Genomic DNA, 19,551 nt, shown 5'->3' on the forward strand with positions numbered 1-19,551 from the left:
TATCTCCATTTTATTAAAAATTTCAGTTTCTATTTTTGAATATGTGTCTCAAGGGTTACATTATAGTGAAAGGAGGTCTGTCACTATGTCACAAGGATGGTGTCATGAGTGATGTCACTGACCATGTCATGAGTGATGTAATATGTGATGTCATCAGCAGTGCATTGCACGCGCAAGTTATAGTGAGTCCGACTAACTATAACGTGGGAATTTCAATGGTTTTATATCAGTAAAATTTCCAGCTAACTATAACTGGTGTGAAACCTATGGTTTTTTCAGTGAATTTAATAGGTTTTTTAAATGCTAATTCCTAACTATAACTGGTGTGAAACCTATGGTTTTTCAGTGAATTTCATAGGTTTTTAAATGCTAATTCCTAACTATAACTGGTGTGAAACCTTTGGTTTTTTCAGTGAATTTCATAGGTTTTTTTAATGCTAATTCCTAACTTTTTATACAGACTCATACCTATGTGTTTTTAGTGAATTGCTAAAGTATGTTTTTGTAAAAATGAACACTATAATGTATATTGAGATAATATTTTTAATTTAAAATATTTTTTTTTATATTTCGCTTTCGGTGCGCGCACCGGTGCGCGTACCGTCAGCGCACTAACAAAAAAAAAGAAAAAAAAAATGAAGGAGGGACTGTGTAATAGATAGTAAGACAGATAAAAAGTGTAAAAGGAAGTAACTGAGAAAAGAAAAATGAATAAGGGAGCAAAAGAAAGAAGAAATAGGAAGAAGACTAAAGCAGAGGTTAAGGGAGATTGTAAATGGATGTTGAAAGTAAAAAGAAGGACAGTTAAGTATGGGAATGTCAGGTAGTGACGGAATCAGAGGAAAAGAATAGCAGTGATTGAGGGAAAGTAAATATCAGTGAATATAAGTAAAAAGGGGTGAAAGAGGGTACATGTAAGTGAATAAGGGTAACACATGGGGAGTAATAGAGACAAACAAGAGAGAGAGTAAAAGAAGGACTGTCACAAAGGGACTAAGTGAACCAGTAAAAAAGGTAAGTGAAGGAGTGTGCATAGGCAGAAGTACTGAAAGAAATTGAATGTGGTCGGAAGTAAACATGGAACAAAAGAATAAGTGAGGGAAGCAAAGTAAGGAAATAGGGGTGCGGTAGGGTGACAGAAAAATATGTGAAAATAAAACAAAAGGTGATAACAAAAAAGATTTTGTAAACACACTTACCATATAATCAATGCAAACTTGTATCTATGAAAGATAAAAGAAAAAACACGTTATAATTTCTTAAAAATATATAATAAAATAGAAACAACAGTTCATGAGGTTTAAAAATCTACAAAAGTTTACTAAGAAATGATGCAATAGTGAAGGATACAAAAACAGAAAGAAAGTAATGTAGAAAGAGAAAAAAAAAGGAAAAAGAAATAGAAAGAGAACAAATTCCTAAAGGTAAATAAGATACTAAAAGAATGTAAGATATCAAATCAAAATCAGTAAAGATAAGAAAATAAAAGAAAAATGAGTGAAAAGGAGAGAAGTCTGATTGAGAAACTATAAATAAAAAAGAGGAATAGAAGATGATTGAGAGTGAGTGAAGTAAAGTAACAGAGTGAAGGGATGAAAGGAATGAAGTTAGTATAGAACGATGGATAAAACAGGAGTGAGAGAGTAAGTACACAGAAAGACAAAAGGAAGAACTAAGTGAACTACAGTACAATGGATGCGAAAGAAAAAAAAAGGAGAAAAAGAAAGAGAGGGTTAGGAAACTAAAGCAGTGGTACTGTGAGAATATGAAAAAGATAAAAAGTGGTGGAAGGAACAGAGGAAATGCAGACAGTTCCTATTAGATTAAGAAGTTGTGAATGAAGTGCACTAAAGAAACAGCGATGAAAAAAGAGTGTAAATTAGTAAAGAGAGGTAAATAAGGGTGAAAAAGAAAATGAGTATAAGACAATGTGAACACAATATAAATTACACAATGCAAACTACACAATAACTTCTACAATATGTTACATTATTTATTTTTGCTGTTCTCAGAATATATTGAATTTCACTTAAATTAGTGAGATCAAAGTCTTCATCATATAACAGCGGGAAAAAAAAAACACAATCTAAAAGATTGTGTTTAAAAAACCCATTCAAACATACATCTCATATAAGTACACTAATCTTTGATTCACTTACTTTTCCGTGAGACCAAATTGCAGATAGTGAAGGTCCTTTTGGTGGAAAAAAGTCTGCTGTGCTCTATAACTTCCATTTCATCGACTTCCTATGAAAAAAGATCTAACAACATCATATGTTACACTTTCCTCACGGCCAATTTGTGTCAGATATATCAGTATTTTTTACTTTGAGATCCACTTAAAGTATCTACATGAGATTGCAGATAGTGAAGGTCCTTTTGGTGAAAAAAAGTCTGCTGTGCTCTATAACTTCGATTTCATCAACTTCTAACAACATCATATCTTACATTTTCCTCACGGCCAATTTGTGTCAGATATATCAGTATTTTTTACTTTGAGATCCACTTAAAGTATCTACATGAGATAAATAATTTCAAATATTAGATTAACTAACTAACTAACTAACTTTTATTAACTATTCCCGTCTTCAAAGGCCAATTCCCTTTACTAAAACTTTGGTTTTAAAAACACTAGATAAGAATTTGTAGAGTCATAAGGCAAACGTTGTTTATAAGTTAAATGAGAATCATTGCAGTAACTCCATCCATTTTCAGATTTTAAGTAGCATGTATAATGTCCTGAGGTGGTCGAAGATCCATCATGATAAATAATAGCTTCAGTTGTAAAGGTCCTTCCAGAAATTGATAACTGAGAAGCCACAAAATTTTTGATAGAAGTTGTCAATTTAGTTCCATCAGGTCTACATCGTTGGAAAACTAAAATAATATACTGCCCATACCTTTGTATAAATAATGTGGACAGCATTGTACAGTTACATTGGGTACACACCATATTATGATCTGCTGCTTTAACTAGATTTTTAAAAGACACTGATTTACAGTCTGGTAAAGTCAAATATATAAATCTTTCAGTGTCTATTGTAGTAGTACTTGATAAACTACAATTGTGGCAGTCATGCTGCCATTGATAAGAAAGACTGAAAAGATTATCTACATCTATACACCTTCATCTTCCAAAACACCAAACATATACATTAAAAATTCCTGACAATCCTGCTGAATGTTCTGTGAAAATTTATCTTGACCAGAACACAAATCTAAAATATTTCGAATTTCTGTTACACTTTCTATTTGTGCTGTAACACTGCTACATTTCTGAAACACAGAATTCAATAAACCACACAATCTTTGATCCCGATTTTCAACAATCTGTTCTTGTAAACTTTTAAGAAAAAAAACAACATTAACCACTACATTAGCATAGCAGTTGACACCAGAACTGTTTTCAAACTGAAATCCAACAACATTTTCTCCACAATTCTTTTTCTTCCTGTTTTCAATTACAGTTTTCTCTACTTTTTGTCTTTTTGCAACTACCTCACTACAATTATCCTCATTTCTTCTTTTTCGGCCTACCACACGTTTTTCAAACAGAGGATATTGAGGCAAATGTGGAGCATACTCTCTTCTTAACCTATTGTATTCTTTAACACAATCTAGATCGGCAGAAATCTTTGTCTCATCACACGCAATCAAGTACAATCCTGATAAAGTTCTGACTCGAGATAATGCCACATATGCCATACCCTCTTTAAACACAGATCTTCCAATGTTCACCAATGCACTATCTACACTTAAACCTTGAGATTTATGAATTGTCACTGCATACGCCAAACAAACAGGAAACTGTTTTCGGCGAACATATAAGTCTTTTACAAGTAAAAATCTAGCAGAACAACGACTTATTTGTTGTACTTGTTCAATGCCATCAAATTTTATTTTTAAAAATTCAATTCCATCTCTATTTCTGTAATTCACAAAATCAACAACATAACCCATTGCTCCATTTACCAGACCGCTTTCAACATTTAAATTCCTTCTCAAAATGATACGACAATTTAAACACACATTCAGAGTCTTTTCAAAACCAGCTGTTTTTGAAATACTTTTCTCCAATGAATGCAATTTAGTTTTCAAATTTTCTGACAAAACAATTGTTGCACCCATATGCTCTATTTTATCTATTGCTTCCAGTTTCACAATCTCTTCATTTTCTAAGTCTAACATTTTTTGATTGAAGATGGAACATTCTTGCAGAGTTGGCATCAAACATATCCCAGATTTCTTCTCAGTCATTTTTTTAAAAATATTCTCTGGAAGAATGTTTTCATTTGCATACAAATTTGAAATTAATCGACTATGCAAAGCTTTTTTCCCTTTCTCAGTCATTTTTCCAATTCTTACATCTTGTAGAATATTTTTATAATCTTCATCCTTGGCCTGTCGCATATTTTGAAGCAGTTCAGCATATTTAAAATTTAGCCATATATTAACATTTCCAATGCTTCCAAGGGACTTCCTGGTATCTTCATGCGTGAGCATTTTAAACACTGGTTGTCCTTTTACTGGAGTCAACTGCAATAGATCTCCAAAAACAATAATGTGTTTTCCTCCAAATAACACATCATAGTCTGTTTTAAGAATTTCTTGCATTCTCAAATGCACAAAAGCAAGCATTAGATTTGAGACCATGCTTACTTCATCTATGATAAGAAGTTTCATTTTCTTCAAGACTCTTGAAACTTCAGAACACGCATCTCCAGATAGCTTGTTGTAATGCAATTTATTATCATGTTCAACTGGCAGCATCAATAAACGATGTAGAGTAATCCCTTTAATGTTATGTGCTGCCAGACCAGTTGGAGCAGTTACAACACAAGACAGTGGTGAATCAGTCCTTTTCTGCAGATAACTTGCAACGGCTTTAATTAGAAAACTTTTTCCTGTCCCCGCTTCTCCACTTACATACAGTCGGACAGGGTCAAATAATATACATGAGCACTCTTTTTTCTCATGTCTGAATCCATGTTCAATCTGCTCTGTGACTTCATCATATATCTTTTTCTGCTCAATGTTTAGTTGCGTTACCAAATCTTCTAAGTTAACTCCATCCTCTTGAGCTTGTTCCATAGCTCTTTCCACCTCATCCATGGCAGTGGCAGCTTCATTTTGGATAATTGGTCCTCCTAGTGGATCCTGGCTCAATGAAGTAGAACTCTGACTATCTTGAGAACTGTTTCTAGCTATCTCTTCAGCAATTGTGGTTTCTTGCTCCATTTCTTCATTCAACATTTGCAGATAATTTAGAAAAATAGGACATTCTATGGTATCCTTAGTTGCATTAAAAGAGTCTTCATAACAGAGAAAATCTCCAAGTAGTTCCTCTTCTGTACGCCATGGCTTAAAGAGTTGCAAAAGAGCTAAATAGTAAAATTCTCTTTTGTCTGGAACTTCACAACTCAATTTTCGATGATTAATCAAATGGCCTTTTTTCTGCTTCACTAGACATCCTTCATAGCCAATGAGTGCATATTTTCCATTATTGATATCTTCTGTGATGTTCCTCTTATAACTGTAGTTTTGAAGAACTTCATACAAACATGTGTTCTCAAGGTGAGTACTTCTATTTGGATAGTATGTATCCAACATATTTGTCTTCAAAATATCTGTACTGTTTGGTTCTTTTTCCGCCAAATATTCAATTTCTTGTACAGATTTCAAAACTCGGTTTCGTGTTGCAGCAAGACCAAGACTCACCCAAATGATTGTTCTTGATTTGGCATAGAGACTTGCTGATGATAACCGATCAGAACATTCATATGCTCCAATTTCTCGATGCGACAACATCTTCAGACTGAAACTGTATAATTTCTTGCTTAGACTCTTTTCATGTGAAATGTCCTCCCACATTTCCTTCAGTTCTGTCTTTTCTTTTTTGGTGATGTAAGATGTCACATATCGAGCCACAGCAATAGAGTTGTCAGCAACGAACTGAATATCCATGTTAGCATTCCACATGGACAAAATCACTGGGTTGTAATCGTTGATGTACTTAGATTCTTCATTTCTTTTCAAATTATATGTGTTTTTGGGAGATTTTCTCGTCACAGTATGTCGTAGAGATGACATCAAATTATTTACTCTTCCTTTAGAAATCACTGGTCGAGGAAATGCAAAACGACATTTCGTGTAGTACTTTTCCTTGTTTTTAAATTTTCGACGACAGTACTTTCCACAACGATGAGATTGAAAACGTAAAACTTGTTGCCTTAAATTGTTTTCTTCAGTAGATTTTGGAACAGCACATGTTGAATACTCTTCAATGAAACTCATCACTGTTTCATCTGAATCTGATCCAAATTTGGGTGCATCTTTAATCCACAACAACATATGTATATGAGGAGCACCTCTCGCTTGATATTCCTTCCTCCAAAAGAAATCCAAAACCTCTCCAAGGGGAGGATTTTTTTTGTTGGTAATAAAAGACATCATAGCTTCAAATCTATGATTAAAATATCTGCAAACATTCACTGGATCTAAAGAACACAGTTCTCCTGGTGTTTTCAATTCTATATTTGGTATGTTTTCATTTGCCTCTCGTAGAAATTGAAGTAAATCGTCCCAGGCATACTCAGCACAGCTAAGAGTGAGGAACCATGTAGGAGTTCCTAAGTTTCTTAGCATACATTTCAATTCTCCATGACGACGAAACCAATACTCGTTGGTTCCACGTTGACATGCCATGAGATTGATTAGCTGAGATTCCAAAATACTGTCTTGCAGATTAACTTTCTCCATAAAGTCCCTTGCACATACATTTTGCAAATGAGGTCCACTTTTTAATATATGATTAACTGCATAAGAAAGCCCAGACAAATCACTTTCAAACAGTAGATGAAATAAATATGGAATGCATTGACGAAACCTTGGATCTTCTGCATATAATCTTAGAGTCCGGTATTCAGCTGCAGGAATTTGAACTGGTCGATCATCATATCGTCCACCACAACCTGTTGGAAATAATTGTGGAAAACAACGAGCTTCCAAACTTTCTTCCCATACACTAATGGGACTTCCTTTTGCTGCCTTCATTTGAAACAAGTCAATTGCATTTCCCATTACTTCTTTGGAATGCAAAGGATGAACAGTATAATGTTCATATATTTCTTCAGTTCTAGACACATCAACTTTTTCAATTTGACCAACTGAAGAATCACTATCTTCTTCTGTAGCTGTTTCCTCTACTCCAACACTTACATGTTTGTAGTACTCATTGTTTTTAACTAAATACAACGTTGCCTTCTTGACTTTTTTAACATCCACTAAATCTTGCCAAATTTTCTTACTCTTTGTTGGAACCCCATTAACTAGAATAACTAAAGGATCTTCTTCTACTCTTTCTACACCAATTGTATTAATATTTTTCTTTACATCTAGAGGCAAATAAACAACTCTTCCCTTTAATCCTCTCAGTAAATCTGATGGAGGCAATTTCCCTGTCTTAGGCTCCATGCGAACAATAGCCTGAAAAGGATGGACACATTGAATCAAAATAGATTCATAAGTATTTAGATCCATCAATTCAGAAGGAATATCTATCAACTGAAGATTATTATAAACTGCTCTTGCAGGCATTCTATTTTCATTTAATTTTTTCAAACAATAAGTGCAAATACGCTGATCCAAACTCAAATCAAAAGAATTCTCCACCAACAAATAACTTACAAAATCCTCCCATTCACTATTATTTTCCAATTCACTTTTTGCATATAAATCAACTAACCTAGTCTGAATTTTATAATGAGTCCGTCGACAACACACACAAGTTACATTAGGCCTCTCACTTGATTTCACCTTAAACTTGATAATTTCCTCATCAAACTTTTCAATACTTGAAATTTGTCCATTATCTTCTGCATTACCATCCATTACTATATCTATTTCTACACTGTCCTCTTTGTTCCCAAAATAACAAAACTCAATTTCTTCACAAATAGTCTTCACATCCACTTCAGATCCATGCAAAAGAGCACTATTTAACTGTTTAAGCTTAAGTGCAGGACTTTTTGCATAATACAACTTCCTCACTAATTTCCTTACGTTATTATGATGCACTGCTAACATCCTAAAATGATGAAAAACACTCCGACAAACTTTTCTAGAAAGACATGCTAGTGAATGCCCTTGCAAACCTGTGCTTTCTCTCACTCTGCAAGGATCTAACTCTTGCAGGATCTTCATTTTTTGTTTGAGACTTTTTTTACTATATGTACGTAAGAAATTTCGAAGCAAATCAATTGATTCCTGTCGCACACTACAAATACTACTGCATTTCCATGTGTACACTGGACCCTTAGTACGTCTCCCTAAAACTTCATCAGCTAAGACCTCTTCTGCATCTCTAGATACAAGTTTCTCTTTTTCCATCACACAACTATCTTTCACCTCATATGCACGACCACTGGTGTCAACTGCATGCACCAAATCATTTTCCTGAAAGTAACTCTCCTCATTAAAAAAAGGCTCAGAACTTGAACTATGCATCCATTCACCAGAAAATACTTCACAAAAATTACTCCGATTAATAATTCTTTTCCATCTACTGTTCGATTTGAAAACATCCATTGCCTTATTAAGTATCCTAATTCTATTGATTATTAAAATAAATAATTTTTTCTTAACTTCAAAAGCCTGATCAACAATCTTTTCTACACTTTTCTTTTTCTTGTAAAAAGCAGCTTTTAGTTTACTTTTCTTTTCATTTTTTAGCAAATTTAAAACTACCCTATTGCGAAACATTCGCCTACGAATGTCCCTAAAAACATTTACCCTTCTATTGCTAACCATTCTCTTCTCTCCTGGTCCAATGGAAACATTTTTTGTGGGCTTCTCTTTCCTTTTTAGATTTGTTGACTTTTTCTGTATATTCACATTAGCAATTTCATTTTTTTTCCTACGACATATGTTGCGAAGAAAAGACTTAATTGGCTTACCAGAAGCTTTTCTGGTGTTTTTTGAAGTAGTTGTTGAAGAGGATTCCATAAACTCTGTTGTTGATGTTCTCCTTTTCCGTATGGTATTTTTGATATTTCTTTGCCTTGAAGGCATTTTTGCTTCCTTTTCAGAAGTTGATTTGAATCTGTTGTTCTGTTAAAAAAACACATGAAAGACCACTATTAGCAAACAACAAAGTAATGTTAAAAAGCAAACAATATAAACAATAAATTGCAACATATTTAAGTTTATACAATAGCAACACATGGCTTTATTTTTAAAGGCCTTGCGCCACCAGTGCGTCACTTATTACCCATGTTTAAAGTCAAGCATCAGCTGCACATGGCATTCATAAATAAGGGCCAAATGCAAATACCAATCAATTGCACCCAAAAATCGATTTTTCAATAACATGTAAGAAACACTGCGCAAAACCTAAGTACAACCACTCAATATCATCAAACAAAGTCAGGGTCTGATTTATAAAGGCCTTGCGCCACCAGTGCGTCACTTATTACCCATGTTTAAAGTTTTGCATCGGCTGCACATGGCAATCATAAATAAGGGCCAAATACATATACCAATCAATTGCACCCAAAAATCGATTTTTGAATAACATGTAAGAAACACTGTGCAGAACCTATGTACAACCAATCAATATCATCAAACAAAGTCAGGGCCTTATTTATGAAAGCCTTGCGCCACCAGTGTGTCACTTATTACCCATGTTTAAAGTCATGCATCAGTTGCACATGGCAATCATAAATAAGGGCCAAATACATATACCAATCAATTGCACCCAAAAATCGATTTTTCAATAACATGTAAGAAACACGGCGCAGAACCTATGTACAACCAATCAATATCATCAAACAAAGTCAGGGCCTTATTTATGAAAGCCTTGCGCCACCAGTGCGTCACTTATTACCCATGTTTAAAGTCATGCATCAGCTGCACATGGCAATCATAAATAAGGGCCAAATACATATACCAATCAATTGCACCCAAAAATCGATTTTTCAATAACATGTAAGAAACACGGCGCAGAACCTAAGTACAACCACTCAATATCATCAAACAAAGTCAGGGCCTTATTTATGAAAGCCTTGCGCCACCAGTGGGTCACTTATTACCCATGTTTAAAATCATGCATCAGTTGCACATGGCAATCATAAATAAGGGCCAAATACATATACCAATCAATTGCACCCAAAAATCGATTTTTCAATAACATGTAAGAAACACGGCGCTGAACCTAAGTACAACCACTCAATATCATCAAACAAAGTCAGGGCCTTATTTATGAAAGCCTTGCGCCACCAGTGCGTCACTTATTACCCATGTTTAAAGTCATGCATCAGTTGCACATGGCAATCATAAATTAGGGCAAAATACATATACCAATCAATTGCACCCAAAAATCGATTTTTCAATAACATGTAAGAAACACGGCGCAGAACCTAAGTACAACCAATCAATATCATCAAACAAAGTCAGGGCCTTATTTATGAAAGCCTTGCGCCACCAGTGCGTCACTTATTACCCATGTTTAAAATCATGCATCAGTTTCACATGGCAATCATAAATAAGGGCCAAATACATATACCAATCAATTGCACCCAAAAATCGATTTTTGAATAACATGTAAGGAACACTGCACAGAACCTAAGTACAACCACTCAATATCATCAAACAAAGTCAGGCCTTATTTATGAAAGCCTTGCGCCACCAGTGCGTCACTTATTACCCATGTTTAAAGTCATGCATCAGCTGCACATGGCAATCATAAATAAGGGCCAAATACATATACCAATCAATTGCACCCAAAAATCGATTTTTGAATAACATGTAAGAAACACTGTGCAGAACCTATGTACAACCAATCAATATCATCAAACAAAGTCAGAGCCTTATTTATGAAAGCCTTGCGCCACCAGTGCGTCACTTATTACCCATGTTTAAAGTCATGCATCAGCTGCACATGGCAATCATAAATAAGGGCCAAATACATATACCAATCAATTGCACCCAAAAATCGATTTTTGAATAACATGTAAGGAACACTGCACAGAACCTAAGTACAACCACTCAATATCATCAAACAAAGTCAGGCCTTATTTATGAAAGCCTTGCGCCACCAGTGCGTCACTTATTACCCATGTTTAAAGTCATGCATCAGTTGCACATGGCAATCATAAATAAGGGCCAAATACATATACCAATCAATTGCACCCAAAAATCGATTTTTGAATAACATGTAAGGAACACTGCACAGAACCTAAGTACAACCACTCAATATCATCAAACAAAGTCAGGCCTTATTTATGAAAGCCTTGCGCCACCAGTGCGTCACGTATTACCCATGTTTAAAGTCATGCATCAGCTGCACATGGCAATCATAAATTAGGGCAAAATACATATACCAATCAATTGCACCCAAAAATCGATTTTTGAATAACATGTAAGGAACACTGCACAGAACCTAAGTACAACCACTCAATATCATCAAACAAAGTCAGGCCTTATTTATGAAAGCCTTGCGCCACCAGTGCGTCACTTATTACCCATGTTTAAAGTCATGCATCAGTTGCACATGGCAATCATAAATAAGGGCCAAATACATATACCAATCAATTGCACCCAAAAATCGATTTTTGAATAACATGTAAGAAACACTGCGCAAAACCTAAGTACAACCACTCAATATCATCAAACAAAGTCAGGGCCTTATTTATGAAAGCCTTGCGCCACCAGTGCGTCACTTATTACCCATGTTTAAAATCATGCATCAGTTTCACATGGCAATCATAAATAAGGGCCAAATACATATACCAATCAATTGCACCCAAAAATCGATTTTTGAATAACATGTAAGGAACACTGCACAGAACCTAAGTACAACCACTCAATATCATCAAACAAAGTCAGGCCTTATTTATGAAAGCCTTGCGCCACCAGTGCGTCACTTATTACCCATGTTTAAAGTCATGCATCAGTTGCACATGGCAATCATAAATAAGGGCCAAATACATATACCAATCAATTGCACCCAAAAATCGATTTTTGAATAACATGTAAGGAACACTGCACAGAACCTATGTACAACCAATCAATATCATCAAACAAAGTCAGAGCCTTATTTATGAAAGCCTTGCGCCACCAGTGCGTCACTTATTACCCATGTTTAAAGTCATGCATCAGCTGCACATGGCAATCATAAATAAGGGCCAAATACATATACCAATCAATTGCACCCAAAAATCGATTTTTGAATAACATGTAAGGAACACTGCACAGAACCTAAGTACAACCACTCAATATCATCAAACAAAGTCAGGCCTTATTTATGAAAGCCTTGCGCCACCAGTGCGTCACTTATTACCCATGTTTAAAGTCATGCATCAGTTGCACATGGCAATCATAAATTAGGGCAAAATACATATACTAATCAATTGCACCCAAAAATCGATTTTTCAATAACATGTAAGAAACACGGCGCAGAACCTAAGTACAACCAATCAATATCATCAAACAAAGTCAGGGCCTTATTTATGAAAGCCTTGCGCCACCAGTGCGTCACTTATTACCCATGTTTAAAATCATGCATCAGTTTCACATGGCAATCATAAATAAGGGCCAAATACATATACCAATCAATTGCACCCAAAAATCGATTTTTGAATAACATGTAAGGAACACTGCACAGAACCTAAGTACAACCACTCAATATCATCAAACAAAGTCAGGGCCTTATTTATGAAAGCCTTGCGCCACCAGTGCGTCACTTATTACCCATGTTTAAAGTCATGCATCAGCTGCACATGGCATTCATAAATAAGGGCCAAATACATATACCAATCAATTGCACCCAAAAATCGATTTTTCAATAACATGTAAGAAACACTGCACAGAACCTAACTACAACCACTCAATATCATCAAACAAAGTCAGGGCCTCATTTATAAAAGCCTGGCGCCACCAGTGCATCACTTATTACCCATGTTTAAAGTCATGCATCAACTGCACATGGCAATCATAAAAAAGGCCAAATAAAAATACCATTCATTTGCACCCAAAATCGATTTTTAAATAACATGTAAAAAACACTGCGCAGGACTTATATACTAACATACAATTTCACTTCTAAAACATAACTATCTGCTTCCAAATATTCTCCATAGAGAAAATAAATCTCTATCTAAATTAAATGAATCATTACTTACCTTTAGAAATGCTTTTGGAGATTGAAAACAGTGTCAGACACACACACCAATTTTTCTTTAGCAGAGGAGAAGGTGTGCTCTCAATACACTGAAACCAAGACTGGCATAGAAAATCTCTATCTTTGTACACATATGCCTTAATTCAACCAATGAAAACTCTTCCCTCACTATTTTCAAACCAACACCCATCCCCCTCTCAAACCTTTCTATCTGTTACCATAGCAACTCCCTCCTAACTGAACTGTAAGGTTCAAAAGTTTATCTTACAATGTTGCAAATTAACTCAGCAAGGATGTTTGACCTGTCAATACAGCAGCCTATACAGGGTATTTTTGCTTTTGGTGACTTTTTTTAAACCATTCAAATTGCTTCTTTCACACAACATAACCATACACCCTAACTTTCAGTTTTCAACTATCTGAATCCACCAATCATTGCTAGTGATTCAAGAGCACAGAAACTCCACAATTATTTTTTTGTGAACTCCTACTGTTCCAACTGCCATTTCATTCCCACACTTCATCTGACTGGACCAGAACCTTCTCACATCATGTACTCTGTTTGGGTTATTGGACATAGCTACATCCACTGGGCTCAAAGGTATGCAGCTAGCAGAAATTTTCATAACCTTGATTTATCAAATGTGGAAATCAAGTGGATTGGCCACAGAGGATTAAAATGTCACCAATTGATACCATTGGTGAAAACCTTTTTGCATCTGCCAGAACCTGACCTTATAATTGTGCACTGTGGTGGAAACGATCTAGGCACATTAACTGGGGTAGGTCTGGAAATGCTATTAAAGGACACCTTTCATCAATTGATGATACTTTTTCCCCACACTGCCTTGGTATATTCCAATATATGCCAAAGACAGAAATGGAACTGGTCCAACCAATTTGGTCCACAATTTGAGAAAGCACGGAAACATGTAAATAAATCTGTTTCTGCTTACATGAGAGACTATGGAATGGGTTCATTATACAATAATAACTTGCGTTACAACATGCAAGACATCTACAGAGGAGATGGAGTGCACTTCTCAGATGAGGGGAATAGAATATTCCTCCTGAATTTAAGAATGTGTATTGGAACCTACTTGTAGGTACCTAAATCAACCACAGAACCCAAAAGCTCTTTTCAGAGCTACCCTAACTCTGATCATTCAAAGCGTTTATTTTTTTCTAACTTTTTTCACTATTTTTCACCAAAGTACGCTTTCGGGTACGCTTAAAGGTGCGCGCACCAGGCGCTACCCCCGCGAAAAATTAAAGAATTTTTTTTTTTTTTTTTACGTTTATGAGCCTCCTAAGCCCCCCTCAGAAAACCTAGAGGGTCAAGAAGTCTCTACAGTTCCCCCTTCTATCCATTCCGAACATTGTTTACCCTCCATCTTGTGTCTCGATTGTTCCGAAACACAAAATGGAGGACTCCCGTAACGCTGCCAGTGCGCGTAAAGGAGCGCGCACCCCTAAGCGCTCGTTAAAAAAAGGTGGGAAAGTAATTTACGGAAAACCCAATGGAGACACTTTCATCAAATATAGAATACGCCCTACTACATAGCAGTCCCTACCATTTGCCCAAATTTGGTGAAATTCCATTGAGACATTTAGGCTACAGGCCTGTCTAAATATCCTGAGGTAAATTACATGACAAAAACACACTTGTAATGTTAGAATTTACAACCAATTAAAAAGTATCTCTCATTTTCTACGATTATTTCCTGACGTTTGATTGGTTAAGTACAACAATATATATAAAAGAAGAGAGGGAAACACAGCCATTTTGACTACTGCTTCCTGAAGTACACTTGAAAACAAATTTCACTGACAACTTCAACTAATTTCTCTAAGGTAACTTCTAATTATGGAAGTATATTGTACACGTTAAGTTTATTTCTTAAAAAATATTCTGTTAGTGATATGCTATCCCTCTTTAATAGTTAGAGATAGAGATAGACTTCTCTGTAATAGTTATGGATTGAGTTAGGCTTCTCTGGTATACTAGCTCTACTAATATAGTTAATTTATATGCAATTTTCAGAAAGAAAATGGAAGGAGAAAATAAGGCAAATGATACTTCTATCAAAGTAAAGGTGGAAAAACCAGAAGATGAAAAAAAAGAAGTTGATTTCATGGATGACTCTTTGGATGAACAGTTTATAGAATGTTTGGAAGAAATTGAATCATGTACATATAATTATGAGGAAATTCCGGACAATATTATGTTAGAAATTTTATTAAATTATGAAAAAGAATCAGAGGAATAAATTTATCTTTAATAATTTCAATTGTTTCAGACAATATTCTTTTTTATATGTAATTCATGAAGTATTACCAAAAATGTTTAAAATATAAAGTGAGACTTATAGTATACTGTTCAACTATTTTTCTGTTACATAGTAAGTTTACTCATAGTTACTACCTTTCTCCCACTATATTATCTCATATGAATATTTTACACCTCATTTTCATAAGTGAACAGGATAGACTACTCATGATCCCCTAGAAATTCTCAGGGAGTGCTTAAAAGATCTGTTTCTCCTTTCCAGACACACTATATTATGAATTCCATATACCACAAAAAATACAATAACAACATGCAAGATGTCTACAAAGAAGATGGTGAACATTAAATTTAAGTCTCTTCATTAGTACCTACATGTAGGTACTTACATAAAATAAAAAAAATAAAAAAAAAAACAATTCATAAACATACAATTTTTGAAGTGATTATTTTTCCATAGTACCCTCCTCGATACGCTCCCCGGTGCGCGCACCAGGCGCTTCCCCCGCGAAAATCGAAAAAAAAAAAAAAAAATTTGAGGCCCCGCGGGGCCCTTTAATGGCCCCCATATCAAACCTAGGGGGTCAGGGGGGGTCTACCCTGCCCCCTTATGGTCAATTCCACCCTTTGTTTTTGCCACCTCTTATGACTAGATTTTACCGATAGACAAGATGGCGGCCGCTCCGGACTGTTTAGAATGTTTACAGACAACTGAGAGCCAATCAGCTTTCTGCGCGCAAGTCGCGTGTCGCGCCGGGAGCGCTCACCGGTGCGCGCACCGGAGAGCGCCTATAGATATATATATTTTTTTGAACGTTAATTTCTCAAAATCCACTGAAGCACATATCTTGAGACATAGCAAAGGCACATCGGGCTACCAGTCCCTACAATTTTGCCAAGTTTGGTGGAAATCCATTCAGCCGTTCGAGCTAAAAGTGAAATCGACCGCCCTATGGAAATTAACATGGGGAAAACGCGTTTTGGGACCCCCCTTTTATCTCGGCCCCCGCTTGACGAATCCCCCCCAAACTTTCAGGGAAGGACCGGACCGCCATGAGACCATTTTCCTGAAAATTTCAGGCAGATTCGTCAACCGGCGCCAAAGTTATTCAAAATAGAATGTTGAGATTTAACATTGAAAATTATCCTAACTATAACTACCTACTGGCGACCGCCAGTAGGTAATATATATATATATATATATATATATATATATATATATATATATATATATATATATATATATATATATATATATATATATATTACCTACTGGCGGTCGCCAGTAGGTAGTTATAGTTAGGATTTTTTTCAATGTTAAATCTCAAAATTCTATTTGGAATAACTTTGGCACCGGTTGACTAATCTGCCTGAAAATTTCCTGAAAATGGCCTCGTCGAGCTCCGGTCCTTCCTTGAAAGTTTGGGGGGGATACGTCAAGCGGGGGCCGAGATAAAAGGGGGGTCCCAAAACGCGTTTTCCCCATGTAAATTTCCATAGGGCGGTCGATTTTACTTTTAGCCCGAACGGCTGAATGGATTTCCACCAAACTTGGCAAAATTGAAGGGACTGGTAGCCCGATGTGCCTTTGCTATGTCTCAAGATATGTGCTGCAGTGGATTTTGAGTAATTTAGGTGCCAAAAAATATATATATCTATAGGCGCTCTCCGGTGCGCGCACCGGAGTGCGCTCCAGGCGCGACACGTGACTTGCGCGCAGGAAGCTGATTGGCTCTTGGGTGTCTGTAAACATTCTAAACAGTCTGGAGCGGCCGCCATCTTGTGTCTCGGTAAAATCGAGACACAAGGGGTTTGAAAAAAAAAGGGGCAAATGACCATAAGGGGGAAGAGTAGACCCCCTCTGACCCCCTAGGTTTGATGTAGGGGCTAAAATAGGGTCCTGCGGGGCATTACATTTTTTATTTTTTTTTTCGTTTTGCGCGGGGGAAGCGCATGGTACGCGCACCGGCGAAGCACGGGGAAAATCCAGGACCATATTTATGAAGGCCTTGCGCTGCCAGTTTTGCGCCTCCTGTGCGTCAATTTTTGTGACGCACCAGCGGTGTAAAAAAATGCGCATTGTTATGCAATATTTAAAAAGTGACGCATCTATCTAGATGCGTCACTTTTTAAATATAGTGCAACGAGGCACATTTTTTTACACTGCTGGTGTGATGCGTCACTTTTCTGTGCGCACTCCTTATGACATTCCAGATGTGTCATATTTAATGTATGACGAATCATGTTGCAAGGAGTTACAGATACATCAGTATTTCTGACATATCTGTAAACATAAAAGTGACGCGAGGCAGGTGCAAGATTTTGACGCAACAGCATCCTAAAAGTGACGCAGAGAAATCTTATAGATTTCAGTACGTCGTTATTACCAAGCTTTTTGCGGGGGAATGCCCCCTCTGCATACATTATACCTGACGCAGATATAATGTGGCGCAGAGTTTTAAAAAGTGACCCATGTACCTAGATGCGTCACTTTTTAAAAATAGCGTCAGGTATAATGCATGCAGAGGGGGTGTTCTCCCGCAAAAAGCTTTGTAATAGCGACGCAGTGAAATCTTTGAGATTTCACTGCGTCACTTTTAGGATGCTGTTGCGTCAAAATCTTGCGCCTGCTTTACAGCAGGTGTTAGACTGACGCAAGACCTTTCACATGGTGCTTTTTCCATGTGAAAGGACACATTACTGGAGTTGCGTCACTTTTGCGACGCACTCCAGCAATGCGTTACTTGGAATGTCATAAGGAGTGCGCACAAAAAAGTGACGCATCGCACCAGTGGTGTAAAAAAATGTGCCTCGTTGCGTTATATTTAAAAAGTGACGTATCTAGGTAGATGGGTCACTTTTTAAAATCAAGCGCCACATTATATCTGCGTGAGGTATAATGCATGCAGAGGGGGTGTTCCCCCGCAAAAAGCTTTGTAATAGCGACGCAGTGAAATGTTTGAGATTTCACTGCGTCACTTTTAGGATGCTGTTGCGTCCTTTAAATATAGTGCAACGAGGCACATTTTATTACACTGCTGGTGTGATGCGTCACTTTTCTGTGCGCACTCCTTATGACATTCCAGATGTGTCATATTTAATGTATGACGAATCATGTTGCAAGGAGTTACAGATACGTCAGTATTTCTGACATATCTGTAAACATGAAAGTGACGGGAGGCAGGCGCAAGATTTTGACGCAACAGCATCCTAAAAGTGACGCAGAGAAATATCATAGATTTCAGTACGTCGTTATTATCAAGCTTTTTGCGGGGGAATGCCCCCTCTGCATACATTATACCTGATGCAGATATAATGTGGCGCAGAGTTTTAAAAAGTGACCCATGTACCTAGATGCGTCACTTTTTAAAAATAGCGTCAGGTATAATGCATGCAGAAGGGGTGTTCCCCTGCAAAAAGCTTGGTAATAATGACGCAGTGCGTCACTTTTAGGATGCTGTTGCGCCAAAATCTTGCGCCTGCTTCACAGCAAACCTTTCACATGGTGCTTTTTCCATGTGAAAGGACACATTACTGGAGTTGCGTCACTTTTGTGACGCACTCCAGCAATGCGTTACTTTTGTGTTTACAGATATGTCAGAAATACTGACATATCTGTAACTCCTTGCGAATTGATTAGTCATATATTAAATATGACATATCTGGAATGTCATAAGGAGTGCGTCCACAAAAGTGACGCATTGCTGTTTTCACGTAGCGATGCGTCACTTTTCAGAAATGAGGCCTCCAGTTTATTCACTGTGTCATAACTTTCTTTTCTAACACTCACCTTCTTTCATTCCTCCTACTTCACTTCCTTTCACCTCTCATACCTTTCTGTTCTTTCTTACTCATTCTCCTTTCAATTATCAATGCACTATATTTCACTTACTCTTCATTTTTTTAAGAATATAGCTCTTTGATGAGAATTGGAGGTAGTTCTGAAAAGAACTTTTGGTTTTCTTCTTTTAACTGAACAGGAACAAAAACAGGGAATGGAAACTGCTCAACAGGAGCAAAAAGAAAACAAAAAAATTAGGGGTGGGAAGGGCAGCGATGGTTCTCCAATGCTCGAACCATGAGCAGG

At 36.5% G+C, this 19,551-nt stretch overlaps 1 protein-coding gene across 1 annotated transcript; it reads right to left on the reverse strand.

The window, feature by feature from the left end:
• Positions 1–3,465: 3,465 nt before the first annotated feature.
• LOC147664139 (uncharacterized) lies at positions 3,466–13,283 on the reverse strand (the record flags this gene model as incomplete). The annotated part of the gene is made up of 2 exons (XM_086949954.1): positions 13,179–13,283; positions 3,466–9,108 (listed from the first exon to the last, which is right to left on the reverse strand). A coding segment is annotated over exon 2 (5,604 nt), but the record flags the coding sequence as incomplete, so codon positions are not given.
• Between the last annotated feature and the right edge of the window lie 6,268 nt (positions 13,284–19,551).

This window comes from Lissotriton vulgaris, unplaced genomic scaffold, assembly GCF_964263255.1.
Source record: "Lissotriton vulgaris unplaced genomic scaffold, aLisVul1.2 SCAFFOLD_8639, whole genome shotgun sequence".
Lineage (NCBI taxonomy): Eukaryota > Metazoa > Chordata > Amphibia > Caudata > Salamandridae > Lissotriton > Lissotriton vulgaris.